Here is a 16,622-nt window from a genome sequence, read left to right on the forward strand (position 1 = left end):
GACAGCAATGCAGACCAGAAGAGAAACTTTGTTTTACCAAGACAGCAAGCAGCTGAGTCTCCAGGAGGACCTCCTGGATTTGCAGCCAGTAAGTGGCATGGCTTTAACTTGAGCCCAAATATCCTTCCTTGACCACACTCACAACTGTTCAGGTCTCTGTAATATCTTGGTATCTGTTTGGGAACCATTAGAAGGTGTCTGTGCTCCTTCAGAGAAGACTTGTGAGGGGTCAGAGTTATATAGCACATTTGTGCAGATGAGAAAAAGGCATCCCTTTCTCAAGACATTCTACTGACATCTGCCAGAAAATTAATGTAATATATACCCAAACTGATGACTGTCCTGTGAGTGGCACCTCTAGAGTTGTGCAGTGTGTTGCCTGCACAGCTGTACAGAGCAGCCTCAGGTCACTAACAGCTAACTCATTTTGGACAGACATAGGGCTTCCAGGCCTAATCTTCAGCCCTTTTCCACCCATCCCCCTTGGGAGCCAGACAGAATGACCCTGGGTGTTACCCCCTCAGCATGGGAAGGCAGGGATGGGAATGGATGTGATAAGTGACCTCCATCCCTCTCTCCCTCTCATCTCTTTGACCCTCTGCTCCTCATGCCTTATGCAGAGTTTCTTTTCCCCAACATGTACCCACTGTCAGTTGCTGCTTTATCAGTGACACACTAATTAGGTCCAGTGAGGTTTGCTCTGCATTGGAGAGCCCTCCGTGGTTGGCGTTCAGTCCGAGCTGTTCTCTATTTGCCTTGCGAGCCATGTGTCATTCTTTCTCCCCAGAAAATTATAAATGAGGCTCCCTATCTGGGAGTCCCACTGCCTGAGCATTGGAGCCGGGGGTGGTGACGACTGAGAAGGGTGGGCAGGGAGAGAGCCAGCAGCCCAGGGCTGGCACTTTGCTTGGCAAACGTGGCCACCCGCCTGGCAGGGGGCCTTGGAAAGAACCAAGCGGACTCCACATGTGTGCTGCTGGCATTGACATGACGTTAGACATCAAGATCAGCCTGCACTGGTGGCCGTGAACCTCCGGGGGTAGCAGGGGAGGGGGAGGAACAGGAGCAACCAGAAGATCGGGGAGGCCACTAAAGGCTGCCTGCAGAACGTTGTGGGGATGTAAGAAGGGGACTAACCTCCACCCTTCTCATGCCACTGCCTCACCCCATGCTGTACCCTGCTCCAGCCACTAGGGGGTAAATTCCATGAGGGGGGAAATTCTCTGTGCTACTCTTGGTGTGTCCCCCAGCCTAGCACAGTGTCTGACACGTGCTCATGCTTGAAAACCATTTCCGGAACTACCGAACTAAGTCAGTACATGTGCACTGAGCACCGAGTGTGGGCGAGGGTCTGTGCTAAGGGCTGGGGCTGTAGGGCTGAATAAAGCAGACCCAGTCCCTACCTTCCTGGAACTTACAATCCAGTGAATGAGAGCTGATTTTTTTCTTTTTTTAATTCATTACGATTGCAGCTAGTGCCGCAAAGGAGCCGGTGACAGGGACCCCTGCTCTGAAGTAGGGGGGTGGGGGGAGGCTCAAGAATATGGTAGGGGCTGAATAGGACCTTAGGCCGCATCTAGTCCGGTGTCATCATTGATGAGACCCGGGGCCTGTCATGGTGCCTGGCCTGTATAGGAGGTGTTTGGCAAAGTTCTGTGGACTGGATGGATGGATGAATGAGGCCACGTTGCCATGAGCTGGTGCTTTTGCCTTACTTCGATCCATGCATTCTGACCCTAGATGCAAGGGCCGCTCTTACCTAAACCATCTGTAGCTGTCCAACAAGAAGACATGTGGGTCAGGGTGGCTTCCCTGACTGGCTCTCCCAGAGTCCTCTCTGCTGAGGTCCCATAGGCTGGCAGGAGCATATACCCACCACCCTGGCCTGGATCTAGAGAGCCCAGCTCCGCTCCGTTTACACTGCCTCCCACCCCCAGAACATATTTAAAGGGACCCAGAGATGAACTTGCAACATCGCCTCCCTCTTTTGTGGGAGGCGGAGTCAACCACTTTCCATCCCCCTCCTCCTCCCTCTCCAAAAAATACTCATTAACCTCTGGCCCGTTGCAAGGAAAACGGATGATCCACACCAGAAGCCCAGCTGCTGATTAATTTTCCCAAACAGGGCCAAACTACAAAGCAGCGTATTGCAGGGGAGAAAATTCAATAAAGAGCATTTGAAACAAATTTAATAGAACATGTAACTCATTACCCACCGGGGTCTGGGCCTGTGCCGCCACGTTGTGCAAGAAGGCAGGTGGAAGGTGTAGGGGAGATTTGCATCTCTTCAGCAACCAGCTCCAGGGGTTCCATTCCACCGGTAGCTCTTTCAAATCAAGTTCAAGATGTTAATAGCCAATGCTGCATCTATAATTAACAGGCCTTTGGATGAGAGGAGGTGTTCACATCCATTGTCCATTCACAGAGTGGAGCCGCTGAGCGGGGCTGGCAGGCTTCCCCCAGCAGAAGCTGGAACCTCGGGGGTCTGTCCCTGTGGGAGGTGGAGGGCTCCCTTTCTGGGGCTGGGGGTGTGGGCTGTGTGGAGGGGAGATGGGGATGGGTAAGAATGTAAGAATGCTCAGACATCAATTTCCAGGTGCTGAGAAAGACTCCAAGCATCTGGGCCTCAGCAGGCAGCCCTTCCTCAAGGTCAGGGCCATGTGTTCCGGATGCTCTGTGCTTCGGTGGTGAGTGTGCTGTCAGTATGAGCAGGGGCAGCGTAGGCTCTCCTAGAGTTTCACCACAGCTAGGCTATTAGCATCCTGTGCTTGTAATCGGTGCCAAGAGGTTGAGTTTGAAACCCATCCCTGCTTCTCATTGGCTGTATGGCCTTGGGCAAGTCATGTTCCCTCTCTTGGCTTCAGTTTCCTTAACCTGTAAAACAAGACAGCTGGACCAAGTGATTGCCAGAGTCCTTCCAACTCTGGTACAGTGGGCTGTCCCCTCATTGTTATGAATGGTGTGTGGTCAGGCCCAGACCATGCATGAGCAGAGTAGGTGGCCACCTGGCCCGTGTGATTCTTAAAGCCCCAGGAGGACTCCCCAGCCCTGGGCCTCTGTTCCTACCATTCCTCCATCCGCTAAGACCCCTACTGCAGGCAAGAAAATGTTCAGAGAGTCAGAGCTGAAGGGCCCTTAGAGACAATTCAGCCGGTGGTTCCCAGCTAGATGTTTGAAAAGGCTGCAGCAGGTTGCCAAGAGGGGTTTTGAACATTTCACAGAGCCTACAGGCAATATTCCATTACCTGCGATGAAGCTAACTAAAACACCGAGGTTTTTCTTTTGCTTTTAATTAGAATTAAATTAACTCTATGTGATATCTCAGGTTACAGTGCGCTCATCAGAAGCTCTGATTGGTTGCAGGTGACATCACTGGAATTTCTGGGTCATGGTTGGTGGACAAGATGCTGCCACCAGAGTCACGTGGCATGTGGTCACTGGCCACATTCCACCTGCTCAATACGTGACTGTCCTTAGATACCAGCCCAGAATATCGCCAGTGCCTTTCAAATTGAAGGGGCTTTGTAGGGGGAGGATACTAACAAGGGTCCTTGGTGGCAAGAAGTTGGGGAGACGGATTGATTTTAATAACGACATATAATTGATAGGGAAACCAAGACCTATATATGACCCAGCATGAACGTGGGTCAATCAGAAGAGAACACTGTCTTCTGGCAGTAAGAGATGTGCTGGATGGAGATCTTGGTGAACAGCCTCAATACAGGGCCTTAGGGTGCTCTTGATGAAGGAGTGGGGGCGTAAGTGCCAAGATCCGTGAGGCATGAGAGGTGCCAAATGCAGTCCCCCCAACTTTACCTCTGATGTGAGCTCACAAGCCTGGCCTCTTGTCCTCTCCTTTTCCCCGGAGTGTGAAAAGATCAACAGATGTGGATTCAGGGCTGGTCTAGACCAGGCACTGGGCCGGGGGACAGGGAGCAGAGAGGACGCAGTCTGGCAGCCAGTCCCCTGAGCGTTGGCCCACAGGTCTCAGCTCCGCCTCGTGGCCCTCTGGCTTATAGTCTCCTTTTCATGAGAGCCATGGGTTTGATCATCTTTACCTGTTCAGGTCAGAGGGTCTTGTCTCCCTGAGCAGGTGCACTGGAGGCCAGCAGGGTAATTTTGTAGCTGCGCTTCTCACCCTCAGCCTGGCCGGGTAGGCTTTGGGCAGGGAGTGGCAGGGTATGGCTTGGAACCATAGACCAGGATCTGGCCTGGCTTTCCCTTTTCACAAGAGCCCCCAGAAAAGGCCAGCTTCGGCGTGGTAACGTGGCCAGCCTCAGACCAGACACTATTCTGCTTCGTGTGTGTGATGGGAGCCACAGAACCTGGGCCCAACAGGTCCCGTCACTCATTTGTTCAACATGATAGATACCTGTACTCTATGCCAGATGCTGAGCTACAGACACTGGGGCAGCCCAGACAGATAAGAGCCCTGTTGTCATGAAACTTTCAGTCTCACTGGGGGAGCAGACAGCAAATAAGCGGACAGGTAAACACATCTGGATGCAGCCAAGAGTGTGCCTGTGTGGACGCTGCCTGGGAGTTGCCCAAAGGCAGACACTAGGTCTCAGCATCCTGAGGGCCCCTGGAGCCCACTGCCAGGCTGGCTCAGAGTTGTCCCCACGTAGCGAACATTTGTTGAATTGCCTGGCATGAGAGAGAAAGCATATGGAAGGTGCCCAGTCCTTCTGGTTGTCCACAGTAGAAGCCAGCGTGTACCCACAAACATCTCATTTCAATTAAACAACATTTATTGAGGGCTCATTATGTACCAACAGGCTCTCAAGCACTGAGAATCTAAACATGAATAAAATCAGATCCCCGTCTCCCTGAGCTCACAGCCCAGGGCAGACGCAAGCACAGTGGCTGTGTATGTACCCATTCCCACTAGAGCAGGACTGGGGACGGAACGTAGCAAGAGGAAAAGGATTTCTACCCAGACCCACCCAGGCAGGTAAACAGATACCCCTAGACATCCACACATGCACGCGCACATGCACACACACACACACACACGCACACACTCATAGGTGTATACACTGACTAAGCACATATAGATACAAATACTGACCCTGTAGGCTCAGACCTGCCTCACAGGCCATCATGATTAAAGCCTGTTAGTGGTCCCCCAATCTGGGGTGGTGTGTGGGTGAGACAATGGCCTGCGTGTTGGGAGGTCGTACTTGGGGCACCTTGGGAATCACCCCGCCTTAGCCAGCCTCCCCGGCCTGCCCGGAGGTGGGCGGGGCTGTTAGTCTAAATCTGAGAAATTAGGCTGATGATTGGCTTGCAGTAAATGTCAATCCCCAGAGACAGCCAATCAATTCTAGAGCAGGCCTGACCCTCCGCTCAGTGGCCGGAAGTAGGAAACTGGGCGAAAAGTTTAGTACGCGTGCTTCTGAAGGAGTTTGAGCCAAGTGGGGGTCAGGACAGAATGGGTGGAAGAAGGGGAGTGCTCGGAGTTAGGCGTACCCGGCTCACATCCCTTCGGTGCAGAACTCTGTACTTTAGAAACTGCTCGCTGCTCTGTTTGGACTTTTTGCCTTTAGGAGCTAACATGCAAAGTGTTGGGAGGCGCCCCTGGCACATAGTAGCCCCTCCTCAGTGAAAGGTCAATCTGTCCGCCCAGACCATGCCCCTGGTGTGTCGTGATAAAATTTCTGGCCTGCTTCAGCCATGAGGAAGAGAACTGGGGACACAGCCTACAGGAGGAGGGAGAAGGTGAACCCGGGGGCATGAAGTCAGGATTCCTGCCCCTGTGAGCACCAGCCTTCTTTACTGCACAGGGCTCAGCATTGTTCACTGAGTGAGAGATGATCCCTTTTCCATAGCTGCCTTCTGCCAAAACCTTGGAGGGTTTTGTGTATTCTTTCCACGGGAGAGATTTCTTTGCAGTAATAAGAGCTTTTATAGCGATTTCTACCTGCCAGGCGCTGTTCTGTCTACTTCAAATGTAACTGATTTGATCCTCTTGACAATCGTATGAGGTAGGGATATTATTTCTCCCATTTTACAGATGCAAGAACTGAGTCCCAGAGCGGTTTAGCAAATTGTGCGAGGTCACGCAGTAAATGCTGGAAATAGGATGGCACCAGAGTCCATTCTCGAACCACCGGGCTCTGCCGCCTCTCTGGAAGGAACGTCTGATTCTCCTTCCTCCCTCCCTGCCTTCTCCTTCATCCTCACTAATACACCAGGGGTGGGGGGTGCAGAATGAGTCACTGACCCTCTCTGAGTCTCCATTTCCTTCTCTGGGAAGAAGAAAGTCCTCTCGGCCCGGCAACCTCAAGCTGTCAATATCCCTGCATGGGTTTCACTGTGAGAAAATGGGTGCCCTGGTGCAGCCTTTTGGGGAGCAAACATTTCAAGCTGGGCATTCTGTATCTTGCCCCCTGGAATAGAGCCAGGATGGAAAGTCCTCTCTGAGCCCCATCATCAGACCCACAGCTGGGCTCACAGGCCCCTGGAGGCCTCCTGGGAGGACTGGGGCCGGGGACACTAATGAGGATACCAGGAGAGAAACCCCTCTCCCTTAAAGTAAATTCATGCAGAGAAACTCATAAGCTGTGTGTGCAATTTGCCCATGGGCCAAGACCCTCAGAGCTTAAATATATTCCTGGGGGCTATTTATAGTCTTGGAAAAATTAGATCTTTCTGGGTAATGGGAGTGCTGCAGACTCCAGCTGGTCAGGGCCTGCCAGGGACTGGCAGGGGAAAGTTTGGGAACCATGGAGACTTCTGGTGAAGGACTTCAACCTCTAATGAGCACATGCTCAGAGCAAACATGCTCCTGAGTATGGAAGGCATGTCCCAAAGAGCTCAGGGAAGAAAGCCCAAACCCCTTACCTGCCGTTCAAGGCTCCCAGCTCCCCTTTAAATATCCCCCTCACCGCTCCCTACACAAACTCTTCCAGCAGTTACCCCTAGAAAATTCTCAGCTCTCATACTCCTCTGCACTCTTGTCCACACTCTTCCTGCCTGGATTGCCTGTACCTGGCTCTTCTCCGGCACATTGAATGCTCTCACCCCTCAAGGCCTGTGGAGTCCCCATTCCTGGTCCCCCCCGCCCCCGCCTTGAACCCTTCACTGGAATGAATAGCCCACCCGTGGAGGCCTGGTATAGTGGACGCTGTAGTGTGCCCCTCAGATTCAGCTTTTGGGGCTGAGGCACCCCTTCTTCCCCAGCTTCAGGAAACAGTGGCTCCCGACTGCGTCCCTCTCCAGAAACTGCCCTCAGTCAGAGGGTGCCGATTCCTATGAAGTCATGCCTCCTTCCCCGGAGCAGTGGATGTCCAATGCTGGGTGGGGGCTGTAAAGGCTCTCCCTCCCCTTCCCCTGCTTGGATATCTCTAAGGGCCACCCCAGCTCCAGAGCTTTCTGGCAGATCAGCAGAGATCATTGTTGACTGCAACTCAGGGCCATTTCTCCCCTACACAGTCCTGCTTCCCTTACTCCTCATGGGGACCCTTCTCAAGAGCTCACTAATGTCCATCTCGGAGGATGCTTTCTGGGGATGCCAATTTAGGATGCCTGGTAACAGAATGGTTAGACAGCCAGCCCTGGTTCAAATAGAGATCAGCTGTTCTTAGTACCATGACTGGGGCAGAGTTACCTAACTTCTCCATACAATTGCTGTATCTATAAATCAGGAATGACGCTGAGGCAATGAATAGTCTCCTGCGAGTCTTGTGGGGATTAAATGAGAGGATGTATGTATGTGCCTGATACTGAGAAAGCACTCAGTAAACATTAACTATTACTGTCTACATTTAACTTCTCTGAGGTTCAGATAAATGGAGATTAGAGTACTATTATCTGTGTCATGGGGTTCTTGGCGAGAATCAAATAATATTGAAAGGCAAAGGGTTACATTCTGTCCTGCTGTGACCTAATACAGACTCAGGGGTCAAGTTCCATGGGGGCTTTCCCCATCTGGAGCTGTAGTTTGGAAGCCTGACCCCTCCCCCAATCAGTGACAATCACTGTTACCTATCACTGCTGTAACAAATTACCACACATTTAGTGGTTTAAGACAACACAGATTTATTATCTTACAGTCCTGTAGGTCAGGTGTGGGTCTCATTGGATTAAAGTCAAGGTCTGCAGGCTGTGTTCCTTTTTGGAGGTTCTAGGGGAGAATCTGATTCCTGCTCATTCAGGGAAGTTGGTAGAATTCAGTTCCTAGGGTTGTAGGACTCAGGTCCCCATTTTCTTGCTGGCTCTAAAATGAGGGTTGATCCTGTCTTCCGGAGGCCAGTGCATTCCTTGGCTGTGTTCCCTTTCTTCCAACCAGGTGACAGGCAGGTGGGGGAGTTCTTATGGCATAGTTCTCTGATCTTCTTTAGTCATCTTCCACTTTTAAGGACTCATGTGATTAGTTGGGTCCACCTGCATAATCTAGAATATTCTCCTTACCTCAAGGTCCTTAATCACATCTGCAAAGTCCCTTTTACCAGGTAAAGTAACATTCACAGATTCCAGGGATTAGAACATGAACATCTTTTATGGGGGCAAGAGGGGAGGGCATTATTCTCCCTACCACAGCCAACCAGCACAGGACAACTCTGATCCAGAATTCACCTCCTCTTCTTCCAGGGAGAGGTCTGTGCAGTTCCATGTGCCACGGGGACCTACGGCCCCAACTGCTCGTCCGTCTGTACCTGTAACAACGGTGGTACCTGCTCCCCCGTGGATGGCTCCTGCACCTGCAAGGAAGGTGATGTGCCTTCTTTTCCAGTCCCACCCTCCTCAGATGTGCACACTGCCCGAGTGGGCTGCCAAGCTGAGGAGTCTGGGCTGTTCCTGCCCCATCCACCCACATGCAGAGTCAGGGAGTTTATTTGTCAGGTTCCAGCCAAGGAAACCCATGCCAGGGACTTCAATAGCAGGAATGTAATAGAGGGGATTAGTTACAGTGGTGTTACAATCGCTGGGGTGGCATACAAAGGAAGGCAGGCTGACTAGAGATTAGAAGCTGAGAGAGGAGTTTCCACCACTCCTGGAGGGGAAGGACAGATGGAGGAAGTGGAATTCTAGAGCCTGGGAGTGAGGGCCACTGGGTGGGAGCTGGCACATGGATAGAGGGGTTGCGTGACAGTGCTGGAGCACGGTGGAGACCCAGCCATCATCAGAGGCCCTGCCTGCAGCAGAGAAAGGGGACAAGGTACGTGACGTCTCTCCTGCTCCCCCACTGCGGTCTGTGGGCAAGGTCACCCACTGTGAAGCCCATCTGGGAGCCAGCTGAGGGAGAACCTGGGGTATGTGGCAGCAGGGATCAGCCCCCTGTGACACAGATCAGAGCAGGGAGGGGGAGAAATGGATCTGAGAGCCAGCAGACCAGTGACCAGCCTCAGAATGGGAAACCAGCTTGTCCTGGAAAAAAAAAAGGGCCCTAAAATAAGCTGCCGGATTGCACCCTGGGCAGAAATAGCCCTCCGCATCTCAGCCGGTTCCCTGTCCCGGGGGGGGAATCAAGCACTTACAGCACGGGCAGTGAGAACTGGGAGGCGGGAGACCTGGGTTCTCGCCCCAGCTCTCCTAATAGCCGTGCTGTGTTTCTGAGCAGACTCCAGGTGGAATGTGTCTTCTAACGCAGCAATCAGAGAAACAAAGGTTTAGGTGGCAGGGGCCCAGCTGGGAGAGGGGGCAGAAGGCCGTGCTGGGCCCAGATGGAGCGGTGACAGCCCCCGTCCCTCCCCGCAGGGTGGCAAGGCCTGGACTGCACCCTGCCGTGTCCCAGCGGGACGTGGGGCCTGGACTGCAATGAGAGCTGCTCGTGTGCCAACGGGGCAGCCTGCAGCCCCGCCGATGGCTCCTGCTCCTGTGCCCCCGGCTGGCTCGGAGACACCTGCGAACTGCCCTGCCCGGTGAGCGCCCGGGGCAGGGAAGGACCGGGTGTGCCCAGCAGCCCCTCTCACCCTTTCCCTGCGGTCGTTCTGTCCACGGAGGTGTGCAGACAAGAGCCCTGGACTAGGTGGTGGGACACGTGGGTTCAGGGCTCAGCCCTAGTTCTAATCTCTGTGGCCACTTTCCTGCTTTGGGACCTCAGCCCTTTCCTCTAGAAAATGGCAGATCTTTGGCAGATGGAGTGCCGTGGCATCACTTCCCCCTTGCTGTGCTTGGTTAACATTATTAATTGTCTCTGGCACATTTCCCTGAGCCCATGCGCAGCCTCAGAATCCTTCATAACCCACTGCTACAGGACAGCCATTACTAACCCCTCGGGGTTGCTGTTCCTCAATAATTTTATGATCAGGGTATGGGAGGACAAAACCAAACACTCTTCAGCAATAACCACCCAGACTTAATCACTGGATCTTAGTCTAAGATCCGAATAAGTTAAACCAACCACTGTGTGATATTGTTGAATGAGGCCTACAGTCCTGGGTTCAAATGCTGACTTCGCCGCATCCTAACTATGTGACCTCGAACGCGTTACTTCGCCTTTCTGACCCTATTTCTCGTCTTTAACTTGTGAATATAATGGAACCATCCCAAAGGTATGCTGTGAGGATTAAGAGAAATGAGTGATAGAAGGCTCTTGACACCTAATGAACATGCAACAAAAGTCGGTTGGTACCTTCTTGCCTAGGAATAAATAATAGATCAGTCATTCTTCACGTGGGACCGATGCACTGTGATTTGCAAAGCTCATTCTCATTTACAAATTTGTGTTAATGATCATTAACTACATCCTTTTGAGCTTGACCATCGAGAACCCTACATTTCTGTGAATGCGGCCAAAGAATGATTTGGAGTGACCTCGTGGCCATGTCGATCACCAGTTATAAAAAGTGCTCCCAACTGCGCCCCGGCCACAGTCTCTTTGCATCCCCATGGGGCAGTGGCTCAGTTTTGTCATCAAAATCCAACAGAAGTGTACGAACCTCTGGGAGTCTAGGTCTGGTCATTTCTCCCTCCCCTTCTCTCCACAGGATGGCACATTTGGGCTAAACTGCAGTGAGCATTGTGACTGCAGCCATGCGGACGGCTGCGATCCTGTCACAGGCCACTGCTGCTGCCTGGCCGGATGGACAGGTAACTGCCCCCTGCCTCGCCACCACCCAAGGCCTGTGAAACTAGGTCTTTGGGGTTGCACTTCTCTTGACGGTTCTTTTTCACTTCTTCTTGCTCCTTACATATGCACCTTTCCCTTATCTCCTCTGGGCCCCACTTCTCCATTCCATACAATTCAAGCAGACAAATTATTGAACATCTATTACGTGCAGGCTTCGTTCTGAAGGTCAGGAACCTACCAGTAAGAAATCAGACAAAGGTTGAACACTTGGTGGGTGTAGGTGCTGAATCTGTATTCACAGAGGATATGGTAGGGAGGGGGACGGGGACCTTCCGCTTAGCTCCGGCTCGTATTCCTGGTCCAAAATGTATCCTTCAGTCTGCTCCCCAGACGTAGAGCAAATCCATCCCATTGCCGTGATCCTGGTCCTCCAGGCACCATCTCCCAGCTGGCCCTGCCTTGGCCTTCTACTTGCTCTTTCTGGGCCACCCCTCTTGCCCAGCTGCACCCGTTATGCATATGGTGGCCCAAGTGAACTTCTTAAAACACAGCTGCATTCATACTAGCCCCTGCTCAAGAGTCCTCAGTGGCTTCTCCTGGCGCTTACATAAAATCCAAATTCCTTACAGTGGCCCAGGGTCCATACGATCTGGCCCCCTCCCACCTCCGCCACCTCCCTTTTGCCTCCCCCCCCCCCTCCCGTCTACTACCCTGGAGCATTTGGGCCGACCACTCTCCTGACTCCAGGCCTTTGTACGTGCCTTCTTTCTGCCTGGGTCACTCTTTCCTTTTCTCTTCACCTGATAACGGCCTTCCCCTTACAACAGGCCAAGACTACATCAGAGCCCCTTTTATTAATTCTCATCATATCCTACACTCTTCTTTTTGCCATACTTGGCTCACTCGACACTGAACCTGTATCGGAGTATTTATTATTCGGCTCCCCAGCTAGACTATCAGCTCCCTGGAGGCAGGGCCTTGTTCGTCACTGTATCCACCGCTTGCCTCCCACTGAGAGACAGAGGCCATGGCAGTCAGGAACACAGACCTGGAGCCAGACCGCCTGGGTTTGTGACCTTGGGCAAGTCCTTTAACCTCTTGGGGTCCTGAATTCTCCATCTATGAAATGCAGATAATTCTAACCCTCCCAGTTGCAGGGTCATTTTGAAGTTGAAATGAGTGAATACTTGGGAGATGCTAAATGTGCATGGCACTGTGCTCAATAAACGTAACGCATGAATACAGGAAGTGCTTAATCATGCTGTGCTGCGGGAATGAAGTCGGTCCCAAGGTGGTGGACAGAGGAAGAGAGGCAGGCGTTGCTGGCAGTGTAGGCCTGCAGATAATAATTCATACCAGGTTGCTGACCAGCAGAAAGCCAAGGACGTCGCTTCCTCTGCAGCATCTCTGACCTGGCTCCTCTGCCCTGCCCCTTGGTACGGAGTGAGATTCCACCCTAGTTACTGGCACCCCAGATGCCTAGCTGGAGCCAAGTGGAAATCCACTTTAATTTTTCATTGCCTTGATTTCAAGCGAGCTGGTAAGATTTTAATGATATCTAGTGCTTAAAAATTCTGTCTTTGATGGACAACTTTTCAGCAAGGCCTCTGCTGTTCTAAAGCTCATTTCTCCAAATGCGGCCCTGAAGTCATTTCAAAGGAGTGATTGATGTCCTGAGGTTTGTCATGGAAAAGGGGACCGAGGAAGGATAAGGAGGGGATGGGGTGTAGGTCCCGGACACGCACTCAGTGAACCCTCCCCACCCACACCTGCCCCAAGAAGTCTCTCCCTGACTTCCCAGCTCCTGGCTCATTGCTCATGCTTGGACTCAATACCGGTTTTGCTCTGCCCTGAGTATGCGCATGTCTTCCCCCTGCCTGCATAAGCCAGACCCTTTTGGCAAGTGCCATCACATCTAGTTCCCCTTGGCCTGTACCTAGTCGGTGTTTATTAAATGCTTATTGAAGTAAGTTGAAAGAAGGTGGGCTATAACCATATATGGGTTTTCCCCTTGAAGTGAAGGAGACCTTCAAGATGATCTACTGTAACCTCTCAGATTACAGATGAGGAGAGGGAGTTGTCCAAGGTCTCAGAATGTTAGTGCCAATAGGATGGGGACACAGGATTGCATTGTAAGAAGGAATCATCTATTCATTCATTTAGCATTTATTGACTCAAGCAGTCACCGTAGTCCTTACTTGGCAACGACCATGTACCCAGCACTGTGTCAGGCCTAGCAGTAAACAGCAAAATTCAATAAAGCAGTAGTTCCTGCATACCTATTACGTACCTGACACTGTGCTGGGCACGGGAGAAGCAAAGATAACCAAGATGGCGTCCTGTCCATTAGGAGCACCAAATAAGGAGGGTCAGAAGTGTCAATAAGCCATGCTCCCTTCACATTGCTGCCAGGGGAGACGAGCCTTATGTACGAAACATTCAAATAATAGGCAGGGACAAAGCTGTAGGCCACTGACTTTCAAATAGATGCTCGAATCCCTGGGTAGACATCTGGGAAGGCTTCCTGCAGAAGGACCCTAAGCAGACCTTGAAGGGTGTGGGCTGCTGAGTCGCTGCTGGCCTCGTGGCATGAATTTGAGGTCACAGTACATGAATTGTTTGCCTGGCTTTACCCATCAGTATAGATGAAGAGGGGGCTCCCGAAAAATACAGCAGGGGAGGACCTCTAAGGGGGATTGTTATCCCTATTCAACTACTGGGAACACAAGGCCTAGATAGCGTAACTGATGAAGCTGTGCGTTTTCAGAAGCTGTAACTGGAGACCCTCCCACCAGGCCAAGGATCTGCTCCTTTGGCCCTCCAGTAGAACTGGGGCACTCCACGCAGGGGCAAACCCTGGGCCCTTCTCCCCACTCAGATCCCAGTGTCTTGAGCTCCAGAGAGTTCTTAGGACATAGAAAAACCTCCAACAGGGGCCCCACTCCCGCAGAACCAGGCCTGTAATATCAAAGTTGCCAGATCCTGAAACCCAGTGGGCCCTTGCTGACACCTGCCGTCGGCATAATTACCTTGCACTGAGAACCATCTCAGGCCCCAAGAAGGAGGACCCCTTCTTGACATGAAAACATGTTGAGGATCCCACACAGGAGAGTAGCTGTACTTTTAATATCCATTGATTGGGAGAACGCACAATAGCCACAAGCTGCCACGAATTCAAGGGTGCTTTTGTGTTTATTAATCACAGCAGTATCCGCATACGGTTTCAGGAAAGAGCAGTGTTTATGTGTGACCCGTGTGCCTTGGTCAGCCTACAAAAAGCACTTGAGGCACCGATGGGATCAGAGGTCGCCGTCAGGCAGCAGAGCTCTGCCTTAGTCCGGTGGGCCTCCCGGGAACAGCAGAGTCCCTCGGCCCACAGTCTGATCCTGGGTTTCCAACAGAAGATTCCTTGGAGCAGGTCACAGGTTTCGTGTGCCTCGAGAAGGGGAAACTTGAAGCAGTATCCAAAGCTTTGAACAGCTTCGTGGCCCTGCCTTCCCCAGGCTGCCCTTCAGTCAATCCGTGGGGTTGGTCAAGGGTCAGCCTCTTGAGCCCTTGAAACCGCACCGGGAGAGGCCTCCATCAAGGGGTGGAGTGTGCTGGCCAGATTTCCCCGTGCCACGAAGAGGCCTCATTTCCAGGAGAGCAGCATCGGAAACCCTTGCCCTGCTGGCAAATTGAGATGTCATAGGGAGGGGGGCGAAAGAGGGAGTGTATGCACTGGACTAGACAGGCACCGGAGGGTGAATAAGGCCTGTCATATCCCCTCACTCTCCGCTCTCTCTGGCTGTTCAGTCCTCCCTCCCTCCCTCCCCTTCCCATGGGCACAGGGGGGCCTCTGCAATTCCAGCCTGCCTCCAAATTGGTCCCACTGCTCTCCTCATGCTAGGGCTGGCTCTCGTCACTGGGCCTGAGAGTCTTCCTCCCTCTCTCTTTCTCTTTCTCGCAACCCCCGTCCCTAGAACAAGGCAGACATGATCTTCAAGCTAATTCTGTTCTTCTCTGAGCCTCTGATACTCACCATCCAAAGCCACGCCAGTTTCCTGGGGCCCACACCCATCTGTTCACCTAATGCATGTCAGACTGGAAGTCTTTCTGACTGAGAGGAAACCCCACCTCTCAGCTGGGGCCTCGGGCCTTTTAAAATTCATTCTTAGCCTTTGGGCTGCCATCATCTCAGTAACGTATTTGCTCTGTCTCCGCTCAAGAAGACCAGGTAGGCCTTCCTCCTCTTTCTTTTTTTTTTTTTTTTTTTAATTTTTTTTTTTAACGTTTATTTATTTTTGAGACAGAGAGAGATAGAGCATGAATGGGGGAGGGTCAGAGAGAGAGGGAGACACAGAATCTGAAACAGGCTCCAGGCTCTGAGCTGTCAGCACAGAGCCCGACGCAGGGCTCGAACCCACGAACTGCGAGACCGTGACCTGAGCTGAGGTCGGACGCTTAGCCGACTGAGCCACCCAGGCGCCCCTCCTCCTCTTTCTTAATAGAATACATCATAGCGTAGAGAAAACATCGGAGTGCGTCACATACAGCGGCAGTAAAACCTCATTTTGCAAAGTGTTGGTTTCTATTACAAACATGTGTGCACATATGATATAAAATCCACTTTGCACCGAGGGCTGTGGTCAAAAGGATCTGAAAAGACCCCACCCACTGTCTGAGCCCTCACCCTAGGGCTGGTTGTCTGGGACCCAAAGGACCAGTGGCTCCTGGGCCGATGTGGCCACTAGGCAGGGAGCTCACTCGTGGCTCGTGCAGCCCCGCCCCGTAACAGCATTCACCTGCCCCAGAGTTGGCTTCTCTCAAGCCTAACCTTGGATACCAGCTAAGATGTCAAAGATGAGAGTGGTCCTTCGTGACCTGGTCCCTTCTTGGTCCCATAATCCCATCTCTTGCCATACCTCGTTTTGCACTTCATGGTTCAGCCACGTTATGCTGTGTTTTCTTTCAAGGCACGATTCTCTCTCCTGCCTCCTACGCTTTGCACAGAGGGTTTCCTTTACCTGGTAAATCCCTCCTTGGCCATTAGGACTTAGTTTGGGCATCTCCTCTTCCTGGAAGCCCTCCCTAGACCAGCCAAGTCTAGATAGGAGTTTTCCTCTGCACTCCCAGATACACTGTGCTCACCTCCACCCCTTTATCCTGCATGGCGCCCCTTCCCATCATCCTTCCTTCTGCCTTCACTCCTCTTACCACTGACCTGAGTCTGCCTCTGGCCCACAGGCATCCGCTGTGACAGCATGTGTCCACCTGGTCGCTGGGGCGCCAACTGCTCCGTCTCCTGCAGCTGCGAGAACGGTGGCTCCTGCTCCCCAGAGGACGGGAGCTGCGAGTGTGCCCCTGGCTTCCGAGGACCCTTGTGCCAGAGAAGTAAGATGGCTCACCCTCTGCACCCCTTCCCTGTTGGAACTAGTCCTGGCCTGAGAGGAGCTGGGGTCTCAGAGTCAGCCCCCATCAAACCTCTCCCTCTAGTCCCCTCTCTCCCTGCACTGGCTTTTCTGTCCCTAAGTTCAGGGCCCAGCCTGGCTCCTCAGTGGAAACAGGACCAGACCACAGCTCCTCTCTGCAGAAGGGGGTGGGCCCTGGAAGGTGTGGGGTGGAG

General features: G+C 52.4%; 1 protein-coding gene across 13 annotated transcripts in view; it reads left to right on the forward strand.

Moving 5' to 3' along the window:
• MEGF11 (multiple EGF like domains 11) overlaps positions 1-16,622 on the forward strand; it is a 358,279-nt gene that overhangs the window by 314,463 nt on the left and 27,194 nt on the right. For all 13 annotated transcript variants that reach the window (XR_009264051.1, XM_058737313.1, XM_058737317.1 and 10 more), the window contains exons 11-14: positions 8,596-8,716; positions 9,703-9,866; positions 10,935-11,037; positions 16,244-16,390. Coding sequence is in view for 12 of the 13 variants with exons in the window: in XM_058737313.1 (XP_058593296.1) it covers positions 8,596-8,716; positions 9,703-9,866; positions 10,935-11,037; positions 16,244-16,390 (535 nt within the window). In the remaining variant the exon portion in view is untranslated. The remainder of the gene's footprint in view (positions 1-8,595; positions 8,717-9,702; positions 9,867-10,934; positions 11,038-16,243; positions 16,391-16,622) is intronic.

This window comes from Neofelis nebulosa, chromosome 7 (genome assembly GCF_028018385.1).
Source record: "Neofelis nebulosa isolate mNeoNeb1 chromosome 7, mNeoNeb1.pri, whole genome shotgun sequence".
Classification (NCBI taxonomy): Eukaryota; Metazoa; Chordata; class Mammalia; order Carnivora; family Felidae; genus Neofelis; species Neofelis nebulosa.